At 41.7% G+C, this 27,922-nt stretch overlaps 1 protein-coding gene across 1 annotated transcript in view; it reads right to left on the minus strand.

Moving 5' to 3' along the window:
* Window positions 1-424: 424 nt before the first annotated feature.
* Window positions 425-27,922, minus strand: part of PRKAR2A (protein kinase cAMP-dependent type II regulatory subunit alpha) — an 87,495-nt gene continuing 59,997 nt past the window's right edge. The window contains exons 4-11 of the mRNA XM_029917539.1: window positions 27,518-27,601; window positions 21,373-21,479; window positions 19,893-20,046; window positions 14,356-14,457; window positions 13,525-13,599; window positions 7,532-7,597; window positions 4,708-4,849; window positions 425-4,276 (exon numbers count right to left, since the gene is read on the minus strand). Coding sequence (XP_029773399.1) covers window positions 4,143-4,276; window positions 4,708-4,849; window positions 7,532-7,597; window positions 13,525-13,599; window positions 14,356-14,457; window positions 19,893-20,046; window positions 21,373-21,479; window positions 27,518-27,601 — 864 coding nt within the window. The 3' untranslated portion in view covers window positions 425-4,142. The remainder of the gene's footprint in view (window positions 4,277-4,707; window positions 4,850-7,531; window positions 7,598-13,524; window positions 13,600-14,355; window positions 14,458-19,892; window positions 20,047-21,372; window positions 21,480-27,517; window positions 27,602-27,922) is intronic.

The following is a 27,922-nucleotide window of genomic DNA, read 5'->3' on the forward strand; positions in this document are numbered from 1 at the left end:
CTTTCAGACTGGGGCACCAGCTCTCCCTGGGTTTCAAGCCTGCCAGCCTCTGGAAAGGAACTCCACTATCAGCTCTCATGGTTCTCAACCCTTCAGATTCAGACTGGAATTTAATCGTCAGCTCTCTTTGGTCTCTAGTTTGCCAGCTCATCATGCAGATCATGAGACCTGCCTGCCTCCATAATTGCAGGAGCCAATTCCTTATAATCATCTCTTTACTACACACACACACACACACACACACACACACACACACAAACACACACTTCTTGATTCTGACTGGAGAACCCTAATACACATGCCCAGGCCCCCTCTCTAATTTTCAAGAGCTCGCACCCCAGTCCCAGTGATGTATCTGCCAGATGGGCACTATTATGGCCTGGAACCCTAAAATGAGAAGACAACACAGGGCTGCACCAGAAAGTCAGACATGATTTGTCAGCCTTTATTAACCAAGAGCAAAGCCAAGCCCTAGAGTTTCCTTTTAAAAAACCCAACCTTGTTTATGGCAAAGATTTAATTATATGTTCAATACTACAGAGCAAGAATTGATCACTTTCTAATCACTTATTCTTCTGAGATTAAAATACAAGTGTAAAACAGTTAAAATAAGATTGTCCCCAATGATTTAAAAACAATTCCAATTGAAAGACATTTCAAACACTATGTGTAGAACTCAGGACCAAAAAAAAAAAAAAAAAAAAAGACCTTAAAACATTTTACCTTTGAGGTAGCACAATAATGCTGAATTAGATTTCTTTTATTACAATGAGCTTAAGAAAACAATGAGGAATCTACATTTTGCTCGAGGTGGGCTACATGATTTTCTGTAAATCCCCCATGAGGTTAGTGACAGTTTTCTCTTTTTTTCTTTTCTTTTTTTTTTTTTTTAAGTATAAAGATAGCCCTGCAGTGTGTAAAAGGAAACCCACAGGGGAAGGCTGCTTCCCATAAAATAGACATTAGAATCACTGAGGAACGTCAGCAGTCAAGACAGGAGGAACAAGAGGTAATTGTAGTGAAAAACCCAAACAACTTATATCTTGGCAAGAATAGTTTACAAGTACATGTCAAGAACAGAAATTCCAACATTAGCCAGCTGAAAACAAAATTTAAAAGATGACATTCACGGATGTTTTTCCTTTTTCTCTGTGTAAAAATGCTCTTTCACTTTTTTGAAATGAGAGAAGATTTATTCTACACTACGACAGGACACGGATAATTTTGTGTGCCCAGGGTGCTGCTGGGTACCAGTGGCACTTCTGACTACCACAGTGAGCAGAGAATCTGGGCAGTAAGAGGATGACCAGGACCCCTCCTGGCTAAAGGACCATTTCTTGCCACTTTGCTGCTGAATTCACTCATTAAACTGCTCAAAGAAAAGCTGCACTCGCACTTGAGAATCCATAGCAATTATATATATAGACTATCAACTAAGAGGATAGTGCACATGAACCCTTCCTTCAGAGAATACAGCCAAAAGAAGATGGTGGGTGCCATAAACTGGGGCCAGAAGGAAGAATAATACTGTAGGCTCAAGGCTCTCAGGAATATTCCTCACCATCCTAAACCAATAGCAAAGCCAGGAAAGAGGGCGTGAGCTCTAAACCCATGGAAGAGAACAATATAAAACAATTAACAAAGAGATCTCTTCCCAAAATGCTCTGCCCTTTGAGGCTCACCAGCAGGTCAAGGCTTGCCTGACATAATGTGGACACCGGAGCCCTCAGCTGAACTTGGTCTGCCACCTTGGATTCCCCATGCTGCAAAGAGAACTGGAACACGGTCAGACTCTTGGCCCCTTGGTAATGGTTGTGTCCTATTTCATTCACACCGGTGCCTTTAAGGTCCTCCTCAAGCCGAACCCCCAAAGGGCCCTGTATGAAGTGAGGGTCTGGACTCATGATCCATATGTCATCTGTAGTTAGAGCAGGGGGACTTACAATGATGGATCTTACTGTGTAAAATAGCAGCCATCAGTGAGTTGGGGGTATCAAAGAGGCTTCCGTGAAGGGAAAGACTCAACTGGGATGTGCAAGAAGGCAGGCTGAAAAGGCCCATGCCTAGCAGCCTGTAGAGTGACTCTGGCACTAAGCTCACAGCCATTCGTGACTAAAGCTGGCACGGGGGTACAAAGGAGCATCTGCTCAGTGTTAATGTCCTCACGTAGCTGGGGCCGACTTCTACGTACCTGCTACTTTAGCAAGAAATGGGTGATTCCTGTCTGCTAAAGTGCCAACTCTGCTTTCCTAACTTATTTGATAGTAAATCAACACCCTGGAGAAGGGCAACCTTGGAAAACCGTGGGAAAAACCACATGGGCTTTCCCAGTGCTAGCTGCCTGTTTGGGGGTATTAATTATAACCTTTCACGATTCTGAGAGCTGCGATGCGGCTACCTAGGGCAGTGTGAAGAGTTCTGCTGTCACTTCACAGAACACGAGAAAAAGGGAGAATTGACCAAGGCTGTGGTAAGTCACCCCTCTGGAAATCTCTCTACCACGCTGTCCATGGCAAAAGCAGAGAGCCTGGCTTATGTGGACAATGGAAGTGACATATGGGCTCCATCATTATCTACAACAGGAATGCCTCAAGCCCCAGAATGCAATCTATTAGGGATCTATTGAGTTACACAAGTTTAAAAAATAAATCATATTCGGAAGGGCTTCTTGATTTAATATAAACTTGGCTACAACATTCAAATTATCTCTATGCAGCCTTCACACTGCTTTTAGGATCTCTTGTAGCTTCTTGACTCTAAGTCACTCTGAAGAAAAAAATTCATTCTCAAATATATTTAGTTACTTAGGATAATTCATCAGGATTCTACCTGATAGAATCAAAAGGTTAAAAAAGTTTTAAAATATAAACTAAATTACTTTCCTCTGGGGTTAATAACTAGAATCCCAAATATCCTAACACCTTAATTAGAAAGGTTTTTTACAGTAATTCTACAAAATTATGAATAATTCTGATTTTTAAAGACAAAGCATTGATCTTCAGGATGAATGCCTGAGTCAGCTGACAAACTGATATATGTGAATAGGTCCAATAGGAATTCCCTAAACACAAAAATAAGATTTTTTTAATTTCAAAAAAGAAATAGCTGCTGCTTCTTAGAGTTTAAAATTGATGGTTCAATAGCAAAGCTATGTGACAACACCAGCGTAGAAGGAAAGGGCTCTCTTTGTAGTAGTACAACCTCTTGCTGGCACACTGCCGTTAGCTGGGAGGGACAATTGGGAGCGAGATGGCGGGAGTCGCCAAGGAAGTTGTGGGTCAGATAAAGCGATGGCACATTCAGACCCTGGCTCCTTAGAATGGACAGCAATTCCCTCATGCAAACCACACAGAGATGAAAGAAAAACCAAACAAAGCCTACTGAAACAGAACAAAGCCCTCCAACCCAGAAAACCTTCCCTGGCTCTCTGCTACATGAAGAATGTGCTGAACCCAAATTTTCTGCTCTAACACAGGTCCTCATGACCAGTTGGTGTGCCCTGGGGCGCCGACCTGCTGGGCCCTGGGCAGGGCCCTTTCCTAAGCAGCACTGTGAATTTGGAGACTGCTGTCACGGGTACAGCTGTCAGCAGACAGGACAATGCCACAGGACCACAGACCCCTGTCCCACTGTAAAACCAAAGGCTACAATTGTGAACAAACATGTGGACTTTCTCAGAGGACAAACGAGAAGATCGAAGGCTACATTTCCTCCCTTGAGAAAGGTCGGGGGCAAATGTCTACAGTTTTGCACAGGTTTGTGCAGACCTGTGGTGACTTCCAACAGCAACAGTAGCAGCCAGAGAGGAGAGGAAGATGATTACACTTTGGACTTTGTATCAGGCACTTAAATTGTTGGAGAGACATGCCATTTTGAACCAAAGATGTGACAACTGGGTTGGAATAATCATTACAAGTGGTCTAATAATGGGCTTTCAGAAGCAAAGTGGAGGAGGTGTGGGTCGAACCTCTGCCCATCTTTTAGTGCTGACTTTCAAGTTTTCTAAATGCCCACAGCCACAGCAATGGCAGTGGAGGTGGCAACAGCAGGAATAGTTCTGTCGTGTCTGTCTTCTGTGTGTGTTCTGTGGCTGACCAGAAGGTTTTGGTGTCACACTGAGAAGGCTCTGTGGTGTGGCACACCTACTGCCCGGGGTCGATCAAATCCATGCTGGAGCCAAACATCTTCACCAGCTGTTCCTCGTAGTGTGAGATGTTTCTCTTCATGATGTCCATGCAGGGCCCCAGAAGCCTCTCAAATGCTTGTACATCCATAACTGCATTGTTAAAAAGAGGTGCAAGAAAATTAATTCTCTATATCATTAATTCAAAGTCATTTCCCACGTGCAAACCTTTTCTTAAATATACCCATTCACGTTACAGGGGAGAAGACTGCAGGATCCTGGGCACTTTGAAAAAGGAGGGCTGTTTCTATGTGACATAGCCTGACTGTGTCATCTTGGTGTGTGACTTTGCAGAGCCTGGCAGCACCCGTTCTCTTGATCCCTACAGAGCCCTGGACACCTGTCTCCATTTCTGCTCTTGTCACAGGCTATACTGCTATATTGCTAAAGGATATATTCATGCATTTCTAGTTGGTCCCACAGGCTGTTCAAGCCTGGGTGTTTGAGAGAAGTGGTGGAGTCAAGGCTTGCTGCTGAGAAAAAATACTGCAGGTTAGAAACGAAAGTATTTTTATTTTTCTTACCTAAGCATTTGACGTCTCCCACTGCATAAGCCGAAGCAGCTCTGGGTTTGTTGGTGACCAGTGCAAGCTCTCCAAAGTACTGCCCCTTATGGCATCGGGCAATCTCGACCTCCTGGTTCCCGACGTCCTTGTTTGCTTTAGTCTAGGGCAGGTGGAAAACATGGCCTCGACTGATTCCTGAATCACAGCTGGGCATGGCCAGTCACACACACTTGAAGTCCCGTCTCAGTACCCTGAACACAATTACTGAGACGTTGGAGAGACACTAACTGTACTGTGTAAACTGTATGGGCTAACTAGTCTCTGGTTTGATTAGAGGAGTTGGCTTTTACTTCAGGCTTCATCCAACTCCTAACAACCTTTCAGGTAATGGCTGAATATCAAGAGGTAAAGAGCAGGCCGTTTTCTTTAGAAGATATATACATATATATACTTATAAAATGTTATCTATTATATTAATATATACTATGATCATATAATAGCAATATACTATATATTAACACAAATATATATATTACATATTTTTATATATTTTACATACATGTATATGAATACTCTCCTTTTGGTAGATGCTGACTTCTGAGGCACAAGGCAGAAAGACAGGTCTCTTGTTAATTCCTTCTAAATGATGTCAATGTTTCTCTTAGGTAAAGTCAGAATCTTGAGCAGCTTCTTCTTGATTTGAGACTATGCCTTTCTCGGACAATACTTTACAGTGACAAATTTTCTTTTTAGGTATTGTCTGCATCTTAAGTTAGTAAGTAGTTCCCAGGGCACCTGGGTGGGGCTCAGTCAGTTAAGTATCCAACTCTTGATTTCGGCTCAGGTCATGATCTCACAGTTGGGTTCGTGAGTTCACACCCCAAGTTGAGCCTTGTGTACAGCCTTGCACTGGGCTCATCACTAACAAGCCTACCCGGGAATCTCTCCTCTCTCTCTGCTCCTCCCCCATGCACACATGCACACATACTCTCTCTTTCTCAAAAATAAACTTAAAAATAGTTTAAAGGTTTGGATATACATTTAAAAAATAAATTAAAAAAGAACAGTTTAGGTTAGTGGTTCCTCCTCCCCTACGACCACATACATTTTTTTTTGAAGTGCTAAGTAACTAAAACAATTTTTTTAATGTTTTATTTATTTTTTATACAGAGAGAGACAGAGCATGAGAGGAGGAGGGGCAGACAGAGAAGGAGACACAGAACCGGAAGCAGGCTCCAGGCTCTGAGCTAGCTGTCAGCACAGAGCCTGACGCGGGGCTCGAACCCACGAATGTGAGATCTGACCTGAGCCAAAGTCGGAGGCTCAACCGACTGGGCCACCCAGGTGCCCCTAAAACAGTTTTTTAAAATGTTCAACCTGGAAATTTAGTGGTTTAGCTTTGTATTAAGAAGCCAAGCAGGTTGCAATTTATGCTTATCAAAGCACTAAAAATAATGTACCACATTATATTTAATATCTAGAGGGTTATTTTTGCTGTTGTTGTTTTACAAATCCATCTGCTAAGCTAAGCAATAATTCAAGTAAAAAGGTTATTTAGAGTTTATTAGTAAGAATTAGTCTCAATCTCTAAGAGCTACTGTAAGTTCTGAGAAAATAACCCTCCTTGCACATTGCTGCCCTGACCGTTTCTGTGCAGTTGATCTGCTCCATTAGTGCCAACATTCTCCTTCCAGCTTCTGCAGCATTCTCTGGGACTGCACACACGTTTGTGCCCACCTAGTCCCTTCTCCAGAGTAGCATCTCCCTCAGGGTCGTGTGAACACTAGCCCTGAGGGGCTGTTACAGTGCAGATTCTCATTCATTAGGTCTGGGGCAGAGTCTAAGCCTGCAGTCCTGACAAGCTGTGCCAACCCCCAGGGCCACAGTGCCGCTGGTCCCACACACCCAACAGTAGGCTCTGATCAGGAGGTGTCAATGAATATTTGAGAAATGTACAAACATATATCACTAGTCCAAAAACAATAACTAAAAGAACATAGACGTCTCAACCTATTGTTTCATGTGAAACAGCAGGTCCATTTTTAATCAGGATTACTTAAGGCAGTAATCAGATTTTTCCTTCTCCATATAACTTTTACTAAAGATATTCCATAAAAGATTTCATATTAGGTTAGTATTATATTTAACTATTTTAAGAAATTCTATATTCTTTTAAAAAATGTTTCTTTTTTAAGAGGGAGAAAGAGTACAAGCTGCGGAGGGGCAGAGAGAGAGAGTCCCAAGCAGGCTCGGTGCTGGGAGCCTGACACATGGCTCCATCTCACAAACTGTGAAATCATGACCTGAGCCAAAATCAAGAGTTGGTCGCTTAACCAATGGCGCCACCAAGGTAACCTTGCAAATTCTAAATTCTTGGAACAGAGAAATCTGGGGATGATGGATTTATGGTAAGGATTACACCTCCCACCTACTGGTCATTAGTTTTCTAGGTCTCCCTATCCAGAAATGGTATAATAATATCGGTCTTACATTAGACCTCCCCCTCCAGTGCTCTAGAAAGAAAGCTTTTTTTCACATTTAACACCCACATGTATGCCTTTATCATGTATCCACCCCCCTTTTGACTAGGGTGTTTATCTTTTTCTTATGGATTTGTAGCCATTATTTCTCATATCATTAATTATGTAACAGAGGGAAAGGCAATAGGAACAATGAGAAATATATTAAATCTCTGTCACTGGAGGGACTTAAACATGGATCTTTGCCAGTCACATGGCTCATATAACAATGAGAGTAGACACTAGACACACTTTCCATTTACAACTAACAGCTACTTTCTGTGCGTGCACCTGGCATACTTGTACCACACACACAGACTCACCTTGCTTCTGATCAGGATGCTCACCTCGCCGGACTCTATAATGTAGAAGCTATCAGCCTTTTCACCCTAGAAAGGGAGAGAAGGTCATCAGAGCTATGTACTGGCATGGAACACAGAAACACAATTTTCTCATTGGCGCTCAAACTCCAATTTGTATTTATTTTCCAACTCTACAAATTAATTAATGGCTAACAAATTCAGAACAAAACAAGAGGGTCCTGATCACCAGGGATTTCAGTCCAACTATGACTGACGCATCTCTCACTTCCTAACAGGGAATATTCACACTTCTCTCCATGACTATGCCCAGGCTGCCAACGGCACACAGCACCACCATTGTTGCTGCTCATGTTAGTCTGCTGTTGAAACCTAGGCCTGGGACCAGTCACCAAGGCTGCCACAGACAATATTAAGGTGACTTCTGGCTACCCCTGGGCATGGGGCTTAGGGATAACGCAGCCCTCTGGGGGACAGTGTGGATCTGGAGAAAACCCTGCTTGGTGAGGGGAGGTACTGTGATGTAGGTTGATGTCAACCTTTTGAGCCTCAGGCTTTTCTTAAACTTGTTTGGATTTTAAACCACTTGGCTGAACCAGTCATTCAGGTAACTCAACAAGTAATTAAGTACTTACTATGTGCCAAGGTACTGTTCTAGGCATGTGAGAAGTATCAGTGGGAAAAACAAATATCCCTACCTTTGTGGAAATTAGTCTAATACGGTAAACGAACTGTAAATAATCAACATAATGAGTCAGCAAATTATACTGTTGTGTTGGAAGACAATGAAGAACTATGGGGAGGAAGCAGAGCCAGCGGTGTAGGATCTGTAGTGCTAGGGACAGAGATGGCTCCAGTACACGGCAGAGTCTCATCCGAGGCGGAGATCTGAGCAAAGGTTGGAACGAGGGGAGAGTCAGGCAAGCGGACACAGAAGTTTTCAGGCCCACTGCAGTATTTGACCCCTTCCTCTAAACGTTCGGGGCAGTGACCATCTACACTGGGTAATTTAATACTAATGCTGTGTTCTCATTCCATGTGGGTCTTATGTCTTCAGTAAGAATCTATACTTGTTCTGAATTCTCTAAGACTTAAATGTCTTTCACCACTGCACAGATCTCCAAGTGGACATCTTACTGCGGAGGCTGCCATTCTTGAGTTAATCTAGTCCCAGTTCACTAGATAATAATCACTGCTTCATGTGAATAAAAGGGCTGTCAGTGGGTTTCTGTGCTGCTGTAGTGGGTAGTACCCTGTCCCCAGCACAGCCAAATCAACATGATGTTCTCGTGTTACAGGAGCCTGGGTGGCTCAGTTTGTTAAGTGTTCAACTTTGGCTCAGGTTATGATTTCACAGCTCATGAGTTCAAGCCCTGCATTGGGCTCTCTACTGTCAGCACAGAGCTTGCAGCAGATCCTCTGTCTCCCTCTCTCTCTCTGCCCCTTCCCCATGCTTGCTCGCTCTCTCTCTCTCTCTCTCTCTCTCTCTCTCAAAAATAGACATGAAAAAAAAGATGACCTACGTAGAGATATACTAAGTTCATGAACCACTGTAGTGTACGTATCTGACAGTAAGCTTTGTTGATTAGAATATAAGTGACTGACCTCAAGTTTTTGATTATTTTTTTAATGTTTTTTTTTAAATTTATTTTTGATACAGAGAGAAACAGAGCATGAGAGGGGGAGGGGCAGAGAGAGAAGGAGACACAGAACCAGAAGCAGGCTCCAGGCTGAGCTAGCTGTCAGCACAGAGCCCGACATGGGGCTTTGAACCCATGAATGTGAGATCTGACCTGAGCCGAAGTCGGAGGCTTAACTGACTGAGCCACCCAGGCGCCCCAAGTTTTTGATTATTGAGGCAACCATTTTAAAGACACCCACCTTGAATAAATATACTGCCAACCACACTAGATAAAGAGTCAGGCTGCCCCCACCTATGAAGTCTCCTTTTTATTTCAAATGTTTATTTATTTTGAGAGAGAGAGAGCACGGGAGAGGGGCAGAGAGACAGAGAATTGCAAGCAGGCTCTGTGCTGCCAGCACAGAACCTAATACAGGGCTTGAACTCACAAACCGTGAGATCATGACCTGAGCTGTAATAAACAGTTGGACGCTTATCTGAGCCACCCAGGCATCCTGTGAAGTTTCTCTTTTAGGAAGCCCTGGAAATGCAGAAAACTGGTCACTTGAGTGACCCCACTTTTCTCTTCCCACAACCCTAATTCCTGCTCTTATGTTTTAAATTCGCCAGTAGAAGAAATTAACCCACCAAACCCTGGGCAACCATCCTCATCCCCAGTAAAGAGAATTCCAGGTCCCCCACCCCCATCCTGTGACGTCACTGTGTGGCTCTAGGTGTGCCATAAACCCTCCAGGACCTGTGAGTAATAAAATTTGTTTTTTCAAAGTTCCTTTATGGTTGTTGCTAAGCTCTGTAGTCATAATAAGAACTACAGGGCTGGTCCAGATACAAGATTGGGTTTGGAGAAATGTCTGTGGGGACTTGTTAGAAGTACAGAAAGAGGTGAATGGCCCAGGGATTCCTAGCTGACAGCATCACTATTGATAGCCTGAGACTGACATAAAACACTATGGTTACAATGTCAATTTCTCCCCAAATTGATCTACAGGTTCAACATAATCCCCTGAAAAATTTCAGCAGCTTTTTTGGTAGAAACTGTTAAGCTGGTTCTAAAATATATACAGAAATGCAAAGAGCATTAAGGAGCCAAAATAATTATGAGAAAGCACAAAAATTTTGGAGGGCTTCAACTAGGTGATTTTAAGACTTAGTATAAAAAGTTTTTATAATCAAGACAATGCAGTATTGGCACAGAGACAGACATATAGATCAAGGGAACAGAGACCAGAAGTACACCCCAAAATATATGACCAAATAATTTTCAGTACAAGTGTCAAGGCAAGGATGTAGGATAATCCTTTCAACAAATGGTACAGGAACAATTGGATACCCACATGCAAAACTTTGTAAAAACCTTATACCAAGTAAAAAAATTAACTCAAAATGAATCACAGATTTAAATGCAAGAGTTAAAACTAGGAGGTATCTATAACCACCCTGCTCAAGTAGCATGTGACTATGGAGCAGCTGAAATATGGCTTCTATAGGTTTAGATGTGCTGTAATTATAAAATACACATTGAATTTTGAAGACTGAGTACCAAAAAAAAAGAAAACAAAGTATTTCATCATTAAGTTTTGATATCGCTTATATGTTGAAATGGTATTATTTAGAGATATTAAATTAAAGATATCACATTATTAAAATTAAGTTCTCTATTAAAAAAACTTGGCTGTTAAAAAAATTTTTAACTACATATGTGTCTCACATGATATTTACTTAATGTCTCTGGCCTAAAGGTAAACATTATGAAAAAATTTTATTGACCTTGCAAAGATTTTTTTTTTAATAGGGCACAAGAAGAATGAGTTAGAAGAGAAAAAACTACAAACTAGACTCTTCAAAATTAAAATCTTTTTACTTTTTAAAAACTACCATTACAAAACTGAAGAAAGAAGCCACAGCCACAGCTTAGGAAAAATATTTGCCAATCATTTGTCTCATAAATGATTTGTTCTTAGAACACATAAAGAACTCTTACAACTCAATAAGAAGACGCCAAATTACCTAACTGTAAATAGAGGGAAAGAGTTACAAGAAGTTCACCAAAGATAACAGGTGGATGGCAAAAGTCACATGAGAAGAGGCTCAACAACACTAGACACTAGGCAAATGCAAATTAAAACCAAAATGAGATACCACTTCATGCCCACTAGAATGGCTAAAATTAAAAAGACTGTTGAAACTATATGTTGATGAGGATGCAGAAAACCTGGAATTCTGGTACCATGCTGGAGGATGCGAAGTGGGAGAGGCATTTCTAAAAACAGTTTGGCAGTTTGTTAAACATGCATTTACCATATGGCTCAGCAATTCCGTAAAAACATACATCCACACAAAGACTTGTATATGAATGCTCACTGCAGCTCTATTCATAACTGCCCCAAACTGGAAAAACCTCAAATGTCCCTCAACTGGTGAATGGAAAGACAGATTATGGTAGATCTATACAGTGAACTACTACTCAGCAATATAAATAAACTATCTGCTGACACATACAACATTATGCTAAGAGAAAGGAGTCAGACACAAAAGACCACGTTATTTCATTTATATGAAAAGGAATTTCTAGTGTTAAAAAGCAAATCAGTAGCATCTAGGAATAAAGGGGTGGAGCAGGGGATTGACTACAAAATACAAGTGAGGAAACCTCTTGGGGTGATGGGAATGCCCCGTACTCTGATTACAGGGATGGCTACGAAACTCCAGAATTGTACACTTAAATTTGGTGATTTTATTGTATGTAAAATATACTGTAGCAAAGCTGACCAAAACAAAGAGAACTTAAAGCACAGGGTTTTTTTTTTAATTTTTAACATTTATTTATTTTTGAGAGAGACAGACAGACAGAGCATGAGCATGGAAGGGGCTGAGAGAGGCGGAGACACAGAATCTGAAGCAGGCTCCAGGCTCCCAGCCTGACATGGGGCTTGAACTCACAAACTGTGAGATCAGGACCTGAGCCGAAGTCAGATGCTTAACCAACTGAGCCACCCGGGTGTCCCAACAGTTTCTGACTCAGTAGGTCTCGGGTGGGACCCAAGAACTTACATTTATAACAATTCCTATCAAGTTCTGTGATGACACTGATGCTGCTATTCCTGGGGCATCACCTGGACACCCTTGCTCTAGAGACACTGCCAAAAAGGGTCTATAATAAGCTGAGGTCATCTTAATTTGTGCCCATTCTGCACCACCACCTAGCACTCCCATATTCAAGAGCACACACACTCCAGAAAACTCTGTACTTCTCATACCTCTTGACATACCTTCTAAAAACCTCCTGATGTACGTACCTCCTGAAGGCCTGGGGCTTTGGGGATAAATTAAAGCATCTCAGGTTCAGAAGCAAATGCAACCAGTCAACCTGTCCCATTCCTGCAACTCAGCCCTACATTCTTACCATACCAGGACACCTGTCCTGGAACACAGCTCACACGCACACTTCATTATAGAGCTTGTATCTCGTCGTACTTGTATATTGTAATAAACGTCTAGAGAATCAAACCAATTTCTATTTGAAGGAATTATTAACAGTAGGAGCACCTAGAAAACAGAGGCATTTTAAAAGGCCACTTAGTTTTTTTGTTCGTCCTTTTTTTCCAGTAGTTTCTCTCTTGCCTTCCATGATTAATAAACCTGATTAGTCCTTGTAGTGCTGGTTGGGCCAACTCTACCCACTGGTCCCAGGGGTGGGCTCACCAATCTGTGTCTTTCCTCCTCCTAGCCCCTGCTCTGGCTTCATGATGGGAACATTACCCAACCCAGACTAGGTAGGTATCTTCCCAGTGCTCTTACCAAACCACAGGCAGAAGTTTACACCTGGAGAAGTCTTTACATATAATTAAAAACATAGTCATAGTAGACAAGGAAAATTATTACACAATACTCATTATGACAATCCAGGTCACTGTGTGCACCCAAAAGTCACAAAAGAGAAAGGCACAAAGGAAACATTAAAGACAACTTACAGATCTGATCAATCCCCAAGGACTGAACACTGGAATCTATTGGATTAGCTAAAAGGGCACCTTTGTGCCAAACACAGAAGGCAAAGAGCACAAATCTTCGACCTTCTTCTGGCTTTAACACCAATGGATGAAGGTTACTCAGAGTCAAAAGAGAATTATGTCCAAAAGAACAAACACCAGAAGCCAAAGAAAGGTGAATATTCAGGAAGCAAGAGATGTGCATGTGTCCGTGAGAGGAACATCAATGGGCTTCGGAGGACTCTGCAGGAAGTGTGCCCTAGGAGCTGGCAACATGGGCTCCCACAGTGACAGGACAAGGGCTGCACTAGTCCTTAAGGAGGGTTGACTCTCTCAGGAAAGGAGCTGAGTAGGGGCCCACTCACCTGTGTGATTATGCGCTCTCCATCCTTATAGACCTTCTCTCCTATTACATCCACAATCTTCATTCGTTCTGACACCTGAAACAATGGACATACCCACAAACTCTAAGGAAAAGTCCTCAAATGAAAGTCACAAATAATATCTATACAACACAGAAATAGGTTAGAATAGTACAATTTGAAAACTTAATAAACTAGTTTTATTTTTTATTTTATTTATTTTTTATTTTTTAATTAGTTTATTACCAAGTTGGCTTCCATATAACACCCAGTGCTCTTCCCCACAAGTGCCCTCCTCCATGACCATCACCCCCTTTCCCTTCCCCACTCCCTCTTTAGCTCTCGGTTTGTTTTCAGTATTCAAGAGTCTCTCATGATTTGCCTCACTCCCTCTTTCTAACTCTTCCCCCACCCTTTCCCTTTCCCATGGTCCCCTGTTAGAACTCCCCTATGACCCAGTAATAGCACTGCTGGGGATCTACCCAAGGGATACAGAAGTGCTGATGCATAGGGGCACATGTACCCCAATGTTCATAGTGGCACTGTCAATAATAGCCAAATCATGGAAAAAGCGTAAATGTCCACCAACTGATGAGTGGATAAAGAAGATGTGGTTTATCTATACAATGGAGTACTACATGGCAATGAGAAAGAATGAAATATGGCCACTTGTAGCAAAGTGGATGGATCTAGAGGGCGTCATGCTAAGCAAAATAAATCAGGCAGAGAAGGACAGATACCATATGTTTTCACCCATAGGTCTAACACGAGAAAAACAGATTAGTTTTAAATCTTCAATCTCCATAAACAGACTTTCATTCAAATACACTTTACCTCTAGTGATTTAAGGAGGGGAACAGATTCAATAAATGATTCAAACATCCTTCTCTTTTTTGCATTGTTTTTCACTATGATTCTTCTAAAAGTCACACGGTCCTACAAGAAAGAACATGAAAACTCTGGTAAACACCTCTGTAAGAGAACATCTATGGTTTAATTGGGTGACAGCAAATATCAGAGGACCATGGAACGTACTGGGCCAACTGAGTGTTTAATGACATTTTAATCTGAGTCATCACTGGAAGAAAAAGACTTGTAGTTTGTTTTGTCAGACAGCCGGCTGCTTGCTATCCAGTACTCAATGAGTGCCACCTATGGGTCATAAATAGAATACACAATACAAAACTCCCAGTCGAACACTTGTAAGCTCACAGTCACTGTTCAATCTGAAAAGATGCACCTTAAAAAAAAAGGAGATAAAACAATCTGAGGGCTCTTGTCCTGAAGGACTTTACAATCTCAATGGGGAGACAATACAAGATATATGTGGGAATAAAAAAGCTACAGTTCCAGACAGCATGTGAAATGTGCTAGGTGATCTATAAAGACAACAGTTAGTGTTAGAAGAACTCTGAGGAGGGATTGATCACAGTTAGACTGGAGTGATCAAAGATATTCTTGTTGCAAAAATATAAATTTTGGGGGGACCTAGAGAGAGGGGAGGATTTATACTAATAGAGAGAGAGAGGGGAGGCAGGAATGTGAAAGGTCACTCAACCCCAGCAAGTCACAATTCAGATCAGGAGACAGCTAACCAAAGCTACAGCCAGGCCCCTCTCAGATACGTGTGTATATGGTGTAGGGACGAACATACAGCCAGGAAAAGGTTAACTGCTTAGTTTTAGGTTATTAATTTTACCTTTTGTCCACCTCAGGCTGTCAGGAGTGGAAAGATTTTTTTTTTTCCTTTGAGAGTATATAATGAAATTCTAAAGGCTGGCAGAATGAAACATAGCAAGGGGGTAAGGACATGTTTAGGTTTTCTATTTTACATTCTCTATGATGAGGTGGTAGTGGGGTGGAGAAACCACACAGAAGACAATGGAGTTGAGATCATCCTGGTGCCTTTTAAAAATACAGATGCCCAGGTCTACCCAGATCTGCTGCTTTATGATTCTCTCCCTCTACAGGGCCTACGCAGGAGTGCACAGCTTTGCTGCTCAAGACATTGTCTGTCTTTGAGAATCAGGCCACTGTCACTGTCAAACTGGCTTGGATTAGAGGGAATATACTGGTGCACAGAACTAATTAAAAAGTCCTGCGGGGCGCCTGGGTGGCTCAGTCGGTTAAGCATCCGGCTTCGGCTCAGGTCAGATCTCACGGTTCGTGGGTTCGAGCCCCGCGTCGGGCTCTGTGCTGACAGCTAGCTCAGAGCCTGGAGCCTGTTTCAGATTCTGTATCTCCCTCTCTCTCTGACCCTCCCCTGCTCCAGCTGTCTCTCTCTGGCTCTCAAAAATAAATAAAAAGCATTAAAAAAATTTTTAAAAAAAGTCCTACATCTCTTGCTCCCTGCCTGCTTTCCTCCTCATGGACCCACTGTGTAGAAAGTGCTGACCACCCAGCCCACAGGAGCTCTAGACCTACACCCCCCAACTCCCAGGGCGGAGGAATGCAGGCATTTCTCTTCTCTAGAGGTTTCAATCAGCTTTTGGCCTGACTCTCCTTGGCTCACACAGGGTCCCCTGCCCTGGCTGAACTAATCACATGGCTGGGCAGTTCGTACTCCACCTGGGCAGGCTGGACCCATGTGTCCCCTGGGCTGGGGTGGAGTGGGGAGGAGATGTAAGGCTCCCCTGGAAAGATGCTGGGGGACCAGATGCTGGGCGGCCACAACAGACCCCGGGGTTTCTGATGCATAGCTAGACTGAAGTAAACCAACCAGAGGCATGTTGGGGATCATGCAAAATCACACACATGACACCCCCTCCTTTCATCCCCCCCAACTGTTAGAGGCATGCAGCTCGCTGAGAGTTGAAAATCTGTTCAATCTGTTGCCCATGCCCTGCAAACCTCTGGCCCCAGCCCCATGGCTTCCCTAGCTGGGACTGCCCCACCCTAAAATGGAAATAGTACGCACCCCGAGGGCACAGAGAGGCCCCATACTTGTGGTATGAGCTATGGCGGACTGCAGCCCTCCCTCTAAACTGCTGTACAAATCATGCCTGCTCTCCAGCATAAAGCCAGATTTTGCTCCCATTTCTTCTCCACCTGCCTTCTTGAAAAGAGCCAATCTCTGATTGTTCTAATGGGCTGCCTCCATTTGCCATTACTTTTATAAAGTTCAAGGTTAGGGATGTATCATTTAAAATGTTCCTGTTACACTGTGGAATATTACTCTATTATCTTTGGACTTCAGTTTCTGCATGTTTTCTGGGCCAATCTAGGCACGAGTGCTATGGAAAGAGGACAAGCAATCAGAAGTGAGAAAATGGAAATTAAAAAATTCTTTTCCTTCTCTTTCAGTGAGCATTGTCAAAAAAAACCCAACCCAGTATTAAAAAAAAATCCATCTATAAAGTCACAAAGATTGCTACAATTGTAATAGCAAACTCTTTCTAGCTGAAAACAACTGATAGCTCTTACAGTGACTTATTTGTGTTCCAACCCTTCCTATGCGTTCTTCTACCCTTCTGCTGTGCAAGACCAGCTCTTAGAGCTGCGGAGGGCATGAAAAACACCAGACACCAAGCCAGCATTCTGGGAACTTCCAATGAAGCTGTGAAGAGTTACTCGGACTCTGAAATAGTGGCTCCTGCAGGGAGCAAGTGTTCAGAATCCAGCAAAGAGCCAAAAGAGAGAAGGAATGCTGCCCTCTCCTGTGACTGCAAGTGTTCTCTAAGATGGTTTCTATCAACTTTTCACTCTAGCAAGACAAAGCGGGAGCAGGGACTAAGTGTAGTGGTCATGCTGGCAGCTGCCCCCAGTAAGAGAAAGAATGTAGAATCCAATTTGAGAAACTCAAGTGGCAACACTTCCCTGCTTTGGCCTCAGAAGGCATTTCCAAGGCCTTACAAGTTACAAGTAAGAAGTCAGGCTGTAGAGGACCCTCTGGGAGTCCCTTTTCTGGAGGCGGTACTAAAGCTTTAGAGAGTGTTTGGGCTATCAAGCACATGAACATAGAAGAAGAAAAGCAGAGGCCAAACGGCATATATTTCTTTAAAGTTTGTTTTTGAGAGAAAGGAGAGAGAGAGAGAGAGAACTGGCTGGGGAGGAGCAGAGAGAGAGGGGGACAGAAGATCTGAAGCAGGCTCCATGCTGACAGCAGAGAGCGGGATGGGGGGTTCAAACTCACAAACCATGAGATCACGACCTGAGCTGAAGTCAGATGCTTAACCAACTGAGCCACCCAGGCTCAGAAGAGTATACTATTAGGCCACTTAAGACAGTGGGAAAAGGAAGAAAAGACGGCAAAGGATAAGGTTAGACAGTAGGAAGACAAGGCAGGGATGTCAGGAGGGGAGCTTCAGGGTGATATTGGTGACAAGCAGCACTACAACCATGGAGAGCAGGTATCTCCGTTCTGCAGCCCCTACCTTGTGCGGCACCAAGGCTGCCTCTTACGTCCGCCTGCTAAATTCTCATACCCTAACCACAGGGCAGGTGCTTTTACAGTTCAATTTGTTAAAAAAAATTCTTTTGAGATTTTCTCTTTGACTCAGAGATTATTTAGGAATGTGTTATTTACTTTCCAAGTGTTTGGAGATTTTCTTGTTATCTGTGATTGATTCCTCGATTTCTTCCATTGTGGTTAAAGAATACACTGTCTGATTTCAACTTTTAAATGTGTTGTTTTATTTTATATGCCAGGATATGGTCTGTCGTGGTGAAGGTTCCATAGGCTTGAAAAGAATGTGTACTCTGCTGCTGTTGTATGGAGTGTTCTGTAAATTTCAGTTAGCTCCTTTTGGTTGATGATGTCATTAAGCTCTTCTACATCCTTCCTGATTTTCTGTCTAGTTGTTCCACCATTTTTGGACAGAGAGGTGTTGAAGTCTGCAACTATGATTGTGGATGTGCCTATTTCTTCTTTCATTCTTGCTTCAATTTTTGCTTCACGTATTTTGAAGCTCTGTTGTTTGCTGTATACATAGTTAAAGCTGCTATGCTGGACTTTTTTAGTTGTAGGAGAGAAGACTAGAGAGGAATGGGGCTATTCCACCTTGGCCTGGACCAGTACTTAGCTTGGACATCAATGCATTTTAAGATTCAGTTTATTTTCCCCCATTACTAATGATCTATGATCTATTCTTGAGTTTTCAATCATGGGCCCCCAACTGTGTGATCTTTTCTGAAACCGCTGTATCTTTCATCTCTCAGAACTTTTTTTTTTTTTTACATTTATTCACCTTTGAGAGACTGAGTGAGAGACAGAGCATGAGCAGGGGAGAGATAGAGAGACAAGAAGTCACAGAATCCAAAGCAGGCTCCAGGCTCTGAGCTGTCAGCAAAGAGCCTGACATGGGGCTTAAACCCACGAACCATGTGATCATGACCGGAGCCAAATTTGGACACCCAACTGACCCAGCCACCCAGGCACCCCCTCAGAACATTCTTAATTCTAAGAGGAAGGTGCTCTATTATGTCTTTAATAGGTGATTTCATTTGAGGAACTATGTTGATACTGCTATGGTAGACATTTACTTCTGGTTCTAAAGTAAACATAAACAAATTATCACAGATGTCAATATCTTAAAAGTGAAATTTAAAATCTGGAATTTGTATAAGAAGATAATTATTATGTTTAAGAAGGAAGTGACTTATGGGATACCTGAGTGGCTCAGTTGGTTGAGCACCCAATTCTTGATTTTGGCTCAGGTCATGATCTCACGGTTCATTAGATAGAGCCTGCTTAGGATTCTCTCTCTCCCCCGCTCTCTCTGCCCCTCTCCCACTTGCTTGTGCATGCTCCCTCTCTAAGTAAATAAAGAGACATTATTTAAAAAAAGGAGGAAGTGAGTTATAGGTTTTGAAGGCTTGATGCTGAAGGAAGCAAGATGGACTATGGATAATATAGGATAAAGATCACAGCAGTGTTGTGCTGTAGAAATTCTAGGAAAGTTCTCTTTCCAAGAATATGACAGTCAGCCTTTCTAGTCATCTAAACCTATCGGATATTGCATGGACCAATGCACAAGTGGGTGGCGGGCCATAGAGAAACGTGACTCCTGGAGAAGGAAAACACTGTTGGCAGAGCTTTCCATGACAACTGTTTTTCTAGGCTCCCTCTTGTATAGAGGGCTATCCCCTCCTGTCGCCGCTCTCTTCCTAATTAAAACACAAACAGAAAGTATAATAAGAACTGACATGACTTCAAGGTCATAAGACCATCTTTTCCCTATAATTTGGAGTAAATGCTTTGTTGACAAATCACTTTAGAGAAACGTAAAAACACATTGGTACAAGACCTTTCATAATGTCTTTTAGAGAACTGGCTATAAAACATAGTGTGAACCAACAGCTCAAGGACAGAAAGCGAGAAGTAAGGGGAATTAATACTGTGCCATGCAAGGGGAATCACTTCTCTAACTCACCAGTCCCCAGAGGGAGCCTTCCGAAGTGGCGACGATGGTAGCAGCTCTCGGGGTGTTGTACATCAGAGCGAGTTCTCCAAAACTGCCACGGTTGTCATACTGACCGACTGAGCGAGTTTGATTATCTTTTTTTACTAAAATATCATAGGTTCCCCTGGAAGCATAAAAAGAAATAATTTCATTTATTACTTCTAATAAAAAAGTTAAGAGCCTGGCAGGTGGTACATGAATAGAAGGTACATACGATCTAAGCAGGTGATTTCCAACAGATTTTTGCTAGTATACAGAAATACAAAAGATTTTTGCATTTTGACTTTGTATTCTGTGACCTTGCTAAACTCACTTATCAGTTCTAGTAGCTTTTTTGTAACTTGGGATTTTCTAGGGAGGATCATGTTATCAGCAAAGACAGCTTTACTTTTTCTTTTCCAATCGATATGCCCTCCCTTCCTCCTTCTTTTTCTTCTTCTTTCATTGCTTTATTGCTTTGGCTAGGACCTTCAGTACAATATTAGATAGAAGTGATAAGAGCAGATATTGCTGCTTGTTCCTAAGGGGAAAACAATCGATCTTTCACCATTAACAATGATGTTGGCTATAGGGTTTTAAATAAATTCCTGGGGCACCTGGGTGGCTCAGTCGGTTGAGCATTCGACTTCAGCTCAGGTCATGATCTCACAGTTCACAGGTTCGAGCCCCATATCAGGCTCTGTGCTGACAGGTTAGAGCCTGGAACCTGCCTCTGATTCTGTGTCTCCCCCTCTCTCTGCCCCTCCCCGCTCATGCTCTTTCTCTGTCTCAAAAATAAATAAAACATTAAAAAAAATAAAAAAAAGCAAAATGACTTCTTTATGAAATCAATTCACTTGAATACTGTCAAATAACATGTTTATAGAGCACAACTTGCCTAACTGTAAAGGAAACTTTTTTTTTTTTAATTTACACCCAAGTTAGTTAGCATCTAGTGCAACAACAATTTCAGGAGTAGATTCCTTAATGCCCCTTACCCATTTAGCCCATCGCTCCTCCCACAACCCCTCCAGTAACCTTCTGTTTGTTCTCCATATTTAAGAATCTCTTATGTTTCGTCCCCCTCCCTGTTTCTATATTATTTTTACTCCCCTTATGTTCATCTGTTTTGTTTCTTCAAGTCCTCATATGAGGGAAGTCATATATTTGTCTTTCTCTGACTACTAATAAATACCTAGTAGTGCAATTGCTGGATCATAGGGTAAGGATCCAGTAAAGGAGACTTTTTAATGTTGATAATGGCAACCCAAATATGGGGTGTACTGAGGACTCAGGACAGCAGGAGATAGAGTGGGGCAGGCTGTGGACAGAGAGGCAGAAGTTCTGAGAAGCTTGTACACCTAGTCCTAACTCCTCTCTGGGCTGAACTAAAAGCACAGGGTGAAGCACTCGCCCTGCATCATGAATATTACTGATTGTAGTCCCACAACTGCAAAGCTCCATTTCCTACCGTTCTATGACATAGAAGTTGTCTCCGTCATCTCCTTGGTCAATGACATGCTCATCAACTTTGACTGTCCTTTCAAACATGGCATCAAGGACTTGAGAAAGCTGTTCCTGCAGGACATATACAGAAAGACAAAATATGGTTTTTACATTTACTGGGGAAAAAATGACTATGCTCATATCAGTTTGTGACTACACGAAGTCACAAATGTGAAAGTACACATATCAGACTGTTGTCATATTCAACCAAAAACATAAAAGCTGCCTGAAACAAATGTTTTCCTGTGATCATTCCAGCTTTGTATCTGCACAAACACAGCACAGTTGCCCAGTTTTTTGAGGCGGTACTGCTTTGAAAAAACATAATTTATGCAAAAATAGGTCATAAATCATGGTGCCCATTTCCCAGCCACACCAATATGACAGTCAGGTGCCTTGATGGCTCTACTACGTCATCTGTGAAGCCATATGATGCCATCTTCCTGTAGGTGTTGATCTTAACAGGATCATCAAATCTAAAGGGCCGGATGGACTTAGAAATTACCTCACAGGGCAACACAACTGCTCTGACTAGCGACACAGATCACATAACCTCTCTGAGCCTTACTTAATCCATATTTTTAACAAGGGTTTAATAGTTTCTAGCTTATTGATTTTTTTTCCTTCCAAAAAAGAAACCTAAAGGAAGTATTCATCACACAACAGATACTCAAAAATTGCCATCTGTTCTTGGACAGCTATTACTGCTTCAATCATATATATATAACACGTATAATTGCTTACTTGCTGATATTATCTGCCATAGCCACAAGGCACCTGTACTGATAAGTATAATGAAAACAAAACACTGCTATTAAATTCTAACAAAACCGTGGTCTCAGTCTAGGGCCAATGTCCCTTTGTCAGGTACGGAGATCAGTGACTGTTAGTGGGCACTAAAGAAAATCAGTTTCAGCTCAGAGACTTTATCTTTGGAGGGATGCAGACTGAAGACCTGACAAGGAAAAACTTTATTGCTGCAGAATTCCATGTGACTTAGTGTTCTGTCAGTGTGACTGTGCTGCCTAAAATAACTGAGCATCACTAAAAGCATCTCTTTAGCTCCACAGTCCCATGTATGTTGAATACTGTACAAGCTGACAAATAACAAAAAACGAAGTGCTATTCCTGTGCATTCCACATTCACGTGGAATGTGAGCCCAGTGTTGGCTAGAAATCTCATATTTAAATACAGGTAACAATTCAAATTTTCATGTACAATATAGACCAAACACACATATCTGGACCTAGCTGTAACTGGCCTGTGGGCTGTCCACTGACAGCCTCGCATTTTGAGTAACTCTTCTTCTGGCCTGGACTCTTCAGAAAATCAGTGTCATGAGATATAGAATTAGGTATAAGGGGACAATTCTAGGTCAGAGACAAACTAAAATGACACCATGACAACCAAAAGCAACATGTGATTCAGGATTGAAAAACAAAACAAAAAAGCTACAGAGAAGCTTTACTGGGAAAATCGGAATATGGACTGGATGTTAGATAACATTACTGAATCAATGGTAATAATGTTATTGTGCTAACATAGAAAAATATCCTTGTTCTTAGAAAATACATCTTAAGGGAACAGTTGGGTGGCTCAGTCAGTTAAGTATCTGACTTCGACTCAGATGACGATCTCATGGTTTGTGAGTTCTAGCCCCGCATCAGGCCCTGTGCTGACAGCTCAGAGCCTGGAGCCTGCTTTAGATTCTTTGTCTCTCTCTCCCTCTGCCCCTCCCCTGTTCGTGTTATCTCTCTCTCTCTCAAGAATAAATAAAAACATTAAACAAATACATCTTAAGGTATTTAGTGGCTAAGAATCAAGTTTTAAAAATATTCATAAATAGTGCAGAACAAAAAAAAGGCAGTTCATATGTACTTACATGCATGTACATACACATACGAAAGCAAGTAAATGTGGCAAAATGTTAACAATTGGGAAAGGGTACAGGAGTGTTCATGATGCTATTCTTTTGACTTTTCTGTAAATTTGAAAATTTGAAACCAGAAATTTGGGAAATAAAATTTTTTTAATGTTTATTTATTTTGGTGACAGAGAGAGAGAGAGAGAGAGAGAGAGAGAGAGAGAGAATGAGCGGGGAGGGGCAGAGAGAGAGGGAGAAAGGAATCCCAAGGAATCTACTGTCAGTGCAGAACCCACCATGGGGCCTGAGTCCCCAAACTGTGAGAGCATGACCTGAGCCAAAATCAAGAGTTGGATGCTTAACCGACTGAGCCACCCAGGCATCCCAGGAAATAAATTTTTATTTTATTTATTTATTTTTATTTTTTAAAGTAAGCTTTACATCCAATGCAGGTCTTGAACTCATGACCCTGAGATAGAGAGTCGCATGCTCTACTGACTGAGCCAGCCAGGAGCCCCAGGAAATAAATTTTTAAAAACTGAAATAAGTACACCTGGGTGACTCAGTCACTTAAGTGTCCAACTCTTGATTTCAGTTCAGATCATGATCTCATGGTGCTTCATGATGCTGACAGCACAGAGCCTGCTTGGGATTCTCTCTTTCCTCTCTCTGCCCCTACCACTCTCTCAAAATAAATAAATAAACTGAAAAAAAAACTGAAACAAATACACTTACCATAATGGCTAAAATTTTGAAAGACAGACAATCACAAATGTTGGTAAGAATATGGAGAAACTGGGAATCTCATATATTGCTGAAGGAATGCAAAATGGTACAACCACTTTGAAAAAGTACGGCAGATATTTATAAAATCAAACACATACCTATCCTACAACTCAGCAATTTTGCCCTCGGATATTTTACTAATGAGAAATAGGGGGGGAAAGTTCACAAAAAGACTTGTACTAAATGTCCATAGCATTATTCATAAGAGCTAATATCAAGAAATAGACCAGGTATTCATCAACAGAAAAATGGATAAGCGAATTAGTATTTTCATATGATGGAATGCTACTCAGCAACAAAAAAGGAATGAACTAACATCACCAGCAATAAGACATACAAAGATCACTGACCCCTTGATATGATGTTGGGAGGACACAACAGAATTTCTGTCGCAGTCTGGCTAAGAATGTATGTACCTATTCTAGTAATGAGGAAACATCAGATAAATCCAAATATGAGGTACAATAACAAACCAGGACTCTTCAAAGTGTCCAGATCATGAAAGAACAGAAAACCGCAGCTGACTGAAGAGAAATAAGAACTAAATGCAATGTGATTTTCTGGATTGGATCCTAACCAGAAAAAAACAACCATAAGTGAGAAAACTGGTGAAATCTGAATAAGGTTTCCAGTTTAACAAACAGTACTGTATGAACGTTAATTTCCTGGTTTTGATAGTTGTCCTATGGGAATGTAAGATGTCAATACTGGGGAAATCTCAATGAAGGGTATATGGGAACTCTGTACTATCTTTGTCACTTTTTTGTGGGTCTAAAACTAGTTCAAAATAAAGGTGAAAAAGGAAAAGGAATGAATTACTGATCTATGCAACAGAAATGAACCACGAAAATCTGTCTCTGTGTCTCAAAAATAAATAAATGTTTACTTATTTTTGAGAAAGAGAGAGAGAGATAGAGTGTGAGTGGGGGAGGGACAGAGAGCAAGGGAGACACAGAACCTGAGCAGGCTCCAAGCTCTGAGATGTCAGCACAGAGCCCAGTGCAGAGCTCCAACTCACGAGCTGTGAGATCTTGACCTGGGCCGAAGTCAGATGCTTAACCAACTGAGCCAGCTGGGCACCTCAAAACTCATGCACTAAAAATTTTTTTAAATTTTTTAAATTTATTTTTGAGAGAGAGACAGACAGACAGACAGACAAAGCAAGTGGGGAGAGGCAGAGACAGAGAGGGAGACACAGAATCTGAAGCAGGCTCCAGGCTCCCAGCTGTCAGCACAGAGTCTGATGCAGGGCTCGATCCCATGAGCCATGAGATCATGACTTGAGCTGAAGTCAGACACTTAGCTGACTGAGCCACCCAGGCGCCCCTAAAAAAATGTTGTATTTGAGAGCGAGAAAAGCATGCTTGTGCAGGGTAGCAGGGGAAGGTCAGAAAGAGAGGGAGAGAGAGAATCTCAAGCAGACTCTGTGCTGTCAGGGCAGAGCCTCACACAGGACTTGATCCCGTAAACCGTGAGATCACGACCTGAGCCAAAATCAAGAGTTAGATGCTCAATCAACCAAGACACCCAGGTGCTCCAAAACATATGGATTTCATTGTATGAAACCTTTATATAAAAAACTTATAAACAAATACTGAACTCTAGTTCATGATATACATGCCAAAGTGTTTAAAGGAAGGTATAATAATATCTGCAACTTATGATGAAATGAACCCCATAAAGTAAGATGGGTTAATGCAGGGGCCAGCAAATGGCTGCCTGTTTTTGTAAATAATTTTAAGGTTATTTATTTATTTTGAGAGAGAAAGCACAAGCTGTGGAGGGACAGAGAGAGAGAGAGAGAGAGAGAGAGAGAGAGAGAGAGAGAGAGAATTCCAAGCAGGCTCTGCACTGTCAGGGTGGAGCCCAATGTGGGGCTCAAACTCACAAACCACAAGATCATGACCTGCGCTGAAGTTAGATACTTAATGGACTGAGCCAGCCAGGTACCTGTTTTTTAAATACTGTTTAACTGGAACACAGCCACATCCTTTCATTTATGTATTGTCTATGGCTGCTTTCCTGCTACAATAGACCTGAGTAGTTATGACAGACATATGTAATACCTACTTCTTTAAGAAAAAGCTTACTGACCCCCTTTGCTGAAAGATGGGTATATAACACAGCAAGCATAGTAAAATATTAATGTTAGAACCAAAGCAGTAGATAAATGTGTGTTCCATAAAAGTCTTCCAACTTGTATTTGAATATTATCATGACAAAAATGTCAAAAAGTATAACTAAATCTGAAATTTTTGTTACCATTTTTTAACATTAAAGTGGTAGAATAAAATGGTACAATGGAATTATTCAACACTAAGAAAACTCTGAGTATTAGATTGACACAGCAACTTTCCTTAGAACATTTATAAAGGATTTTGTTCAGTAGATAAAGAAGCAAGTCCTCTTTCCACTGATACCAATGGATGTTCTAGATCCATGGCCAGACCAATATTTCTCACAACCAGCCTTTTCTTGAGGTCATGATCCTTGTTTTATTCAGCCTGAGACTAATAAAACTGATTATTAAAGTTCTGGCTATTCTTATAATCACATGACCAGGAAAAAAAACTGGATCACAGACAGGGATGGTTGTGAGGATGTCATCAGAAGACTTATTTGCAGGAGCTGGGTAGAAGGGGAATTCTAATCCCATCCTTCTTGTCTATGCATATTCTAGCACTCTCCAGTAGGCCTAGTACCTTAGTCATTTATGCAGCTTCAGCGTGTGGCTCTCAAAGTAGGAAAGAAATGAAAAGTGAAGATTCTCTGTCCTCGGGAGGTAGCCCCTGCTCTCCGTCTCCATCAGGGGACGGAAGACAGGTTCACGCATAGATCCTACACCAGAGCCTGGAGGACACACATCACTCCCCATACCTGAGTTCTCTGCTGAGAAGTAATCACAAGAGGGGACCCACATTCAAGGTCTGAGAAGTCACACACTTCTAGTGGGATAACTGCTACCAGAGAAGAGAACTCCATACTAGCATCTTGGGATAAATTACTCTGCACATAACTTCAGACCCTCCAAATGCTTTAAGCTGGGTCATGTAAACCTGAGCATTTCCTTTTAACATGACCAAACAGCATGATCCTTGAAGGATACTGTCTTGGAGGAAGTACCAAAGCAATTCAGAGAAATACTAGAAATCAGCTGTAAAGCTCATTATGATGAGTTATGGAAGGCAACAGAATGCAAACATTGTAAGTAAGATAAACCTAAAGTTTTATACCTCATTCAGCTGAGGCTAAGATTACAAAAACTTTTTTTTTAAAAAGTAGGCTCCACACCCAGTACAAAACTCACGACCCTGAGGTCAAGACCCAAGCCGAGATCAAGAGTCAAATGCCTAACCAACTAAGCCACCCAGGCAGGCCCCCACCTCAAAAAAAAACCTGTTTAAATGACAAATAGGAGAAAAGCTAAAATACAAAGATATTTTTAAAAAACAATGTTACCTGATCAAGATTTTTGAACAGGAGAATATCTCTGCAAGCTTCCTGAAGTCTGCATCTCTGCTGATCAGTTTTAGGATGAATCACCTGCCAATCCAAACGACACCAAGGGAAATATTTTTATTCCATTTAAAAATATGACTTTATTTACAGATCAGTACATTTCTTTCTCCTAAGAAGTAGAAAAATTAAGAGTAAATTTTCTATAACTTTAATTCTAAACAAATGCCAAGCAGGGCCTTGATCATGGAGGGGGCAAGGTGATGGGGGTAAAGAGCACTCCCCCTGGAGCCTGTCACTGACTGTGTGACTGGCAGCAAGCCAGCTGCCCCCCCACCCCGGGAGAATCTGTGTCCTCATCTGTAAAGCAAGGGCTACACTTATGAACAAGTAATATATTGTATCATG

Source organism: Suricata suricatta, chromosome 12 (genome assembly GCF_006229205.1).
Source record: "Suricata suricatta isolate VVHF042 chromosome 12, meerkat_22Aug2017_6uvM2_HiC, whole genome shotgun sequence".
In the NCBI taxonomy this organism is placed as follows: Eukaryota; Metazoa; Chordata; class Mammalia; order Carnivora; family Herpestidae; genus Suricata; species Suricata suricatta.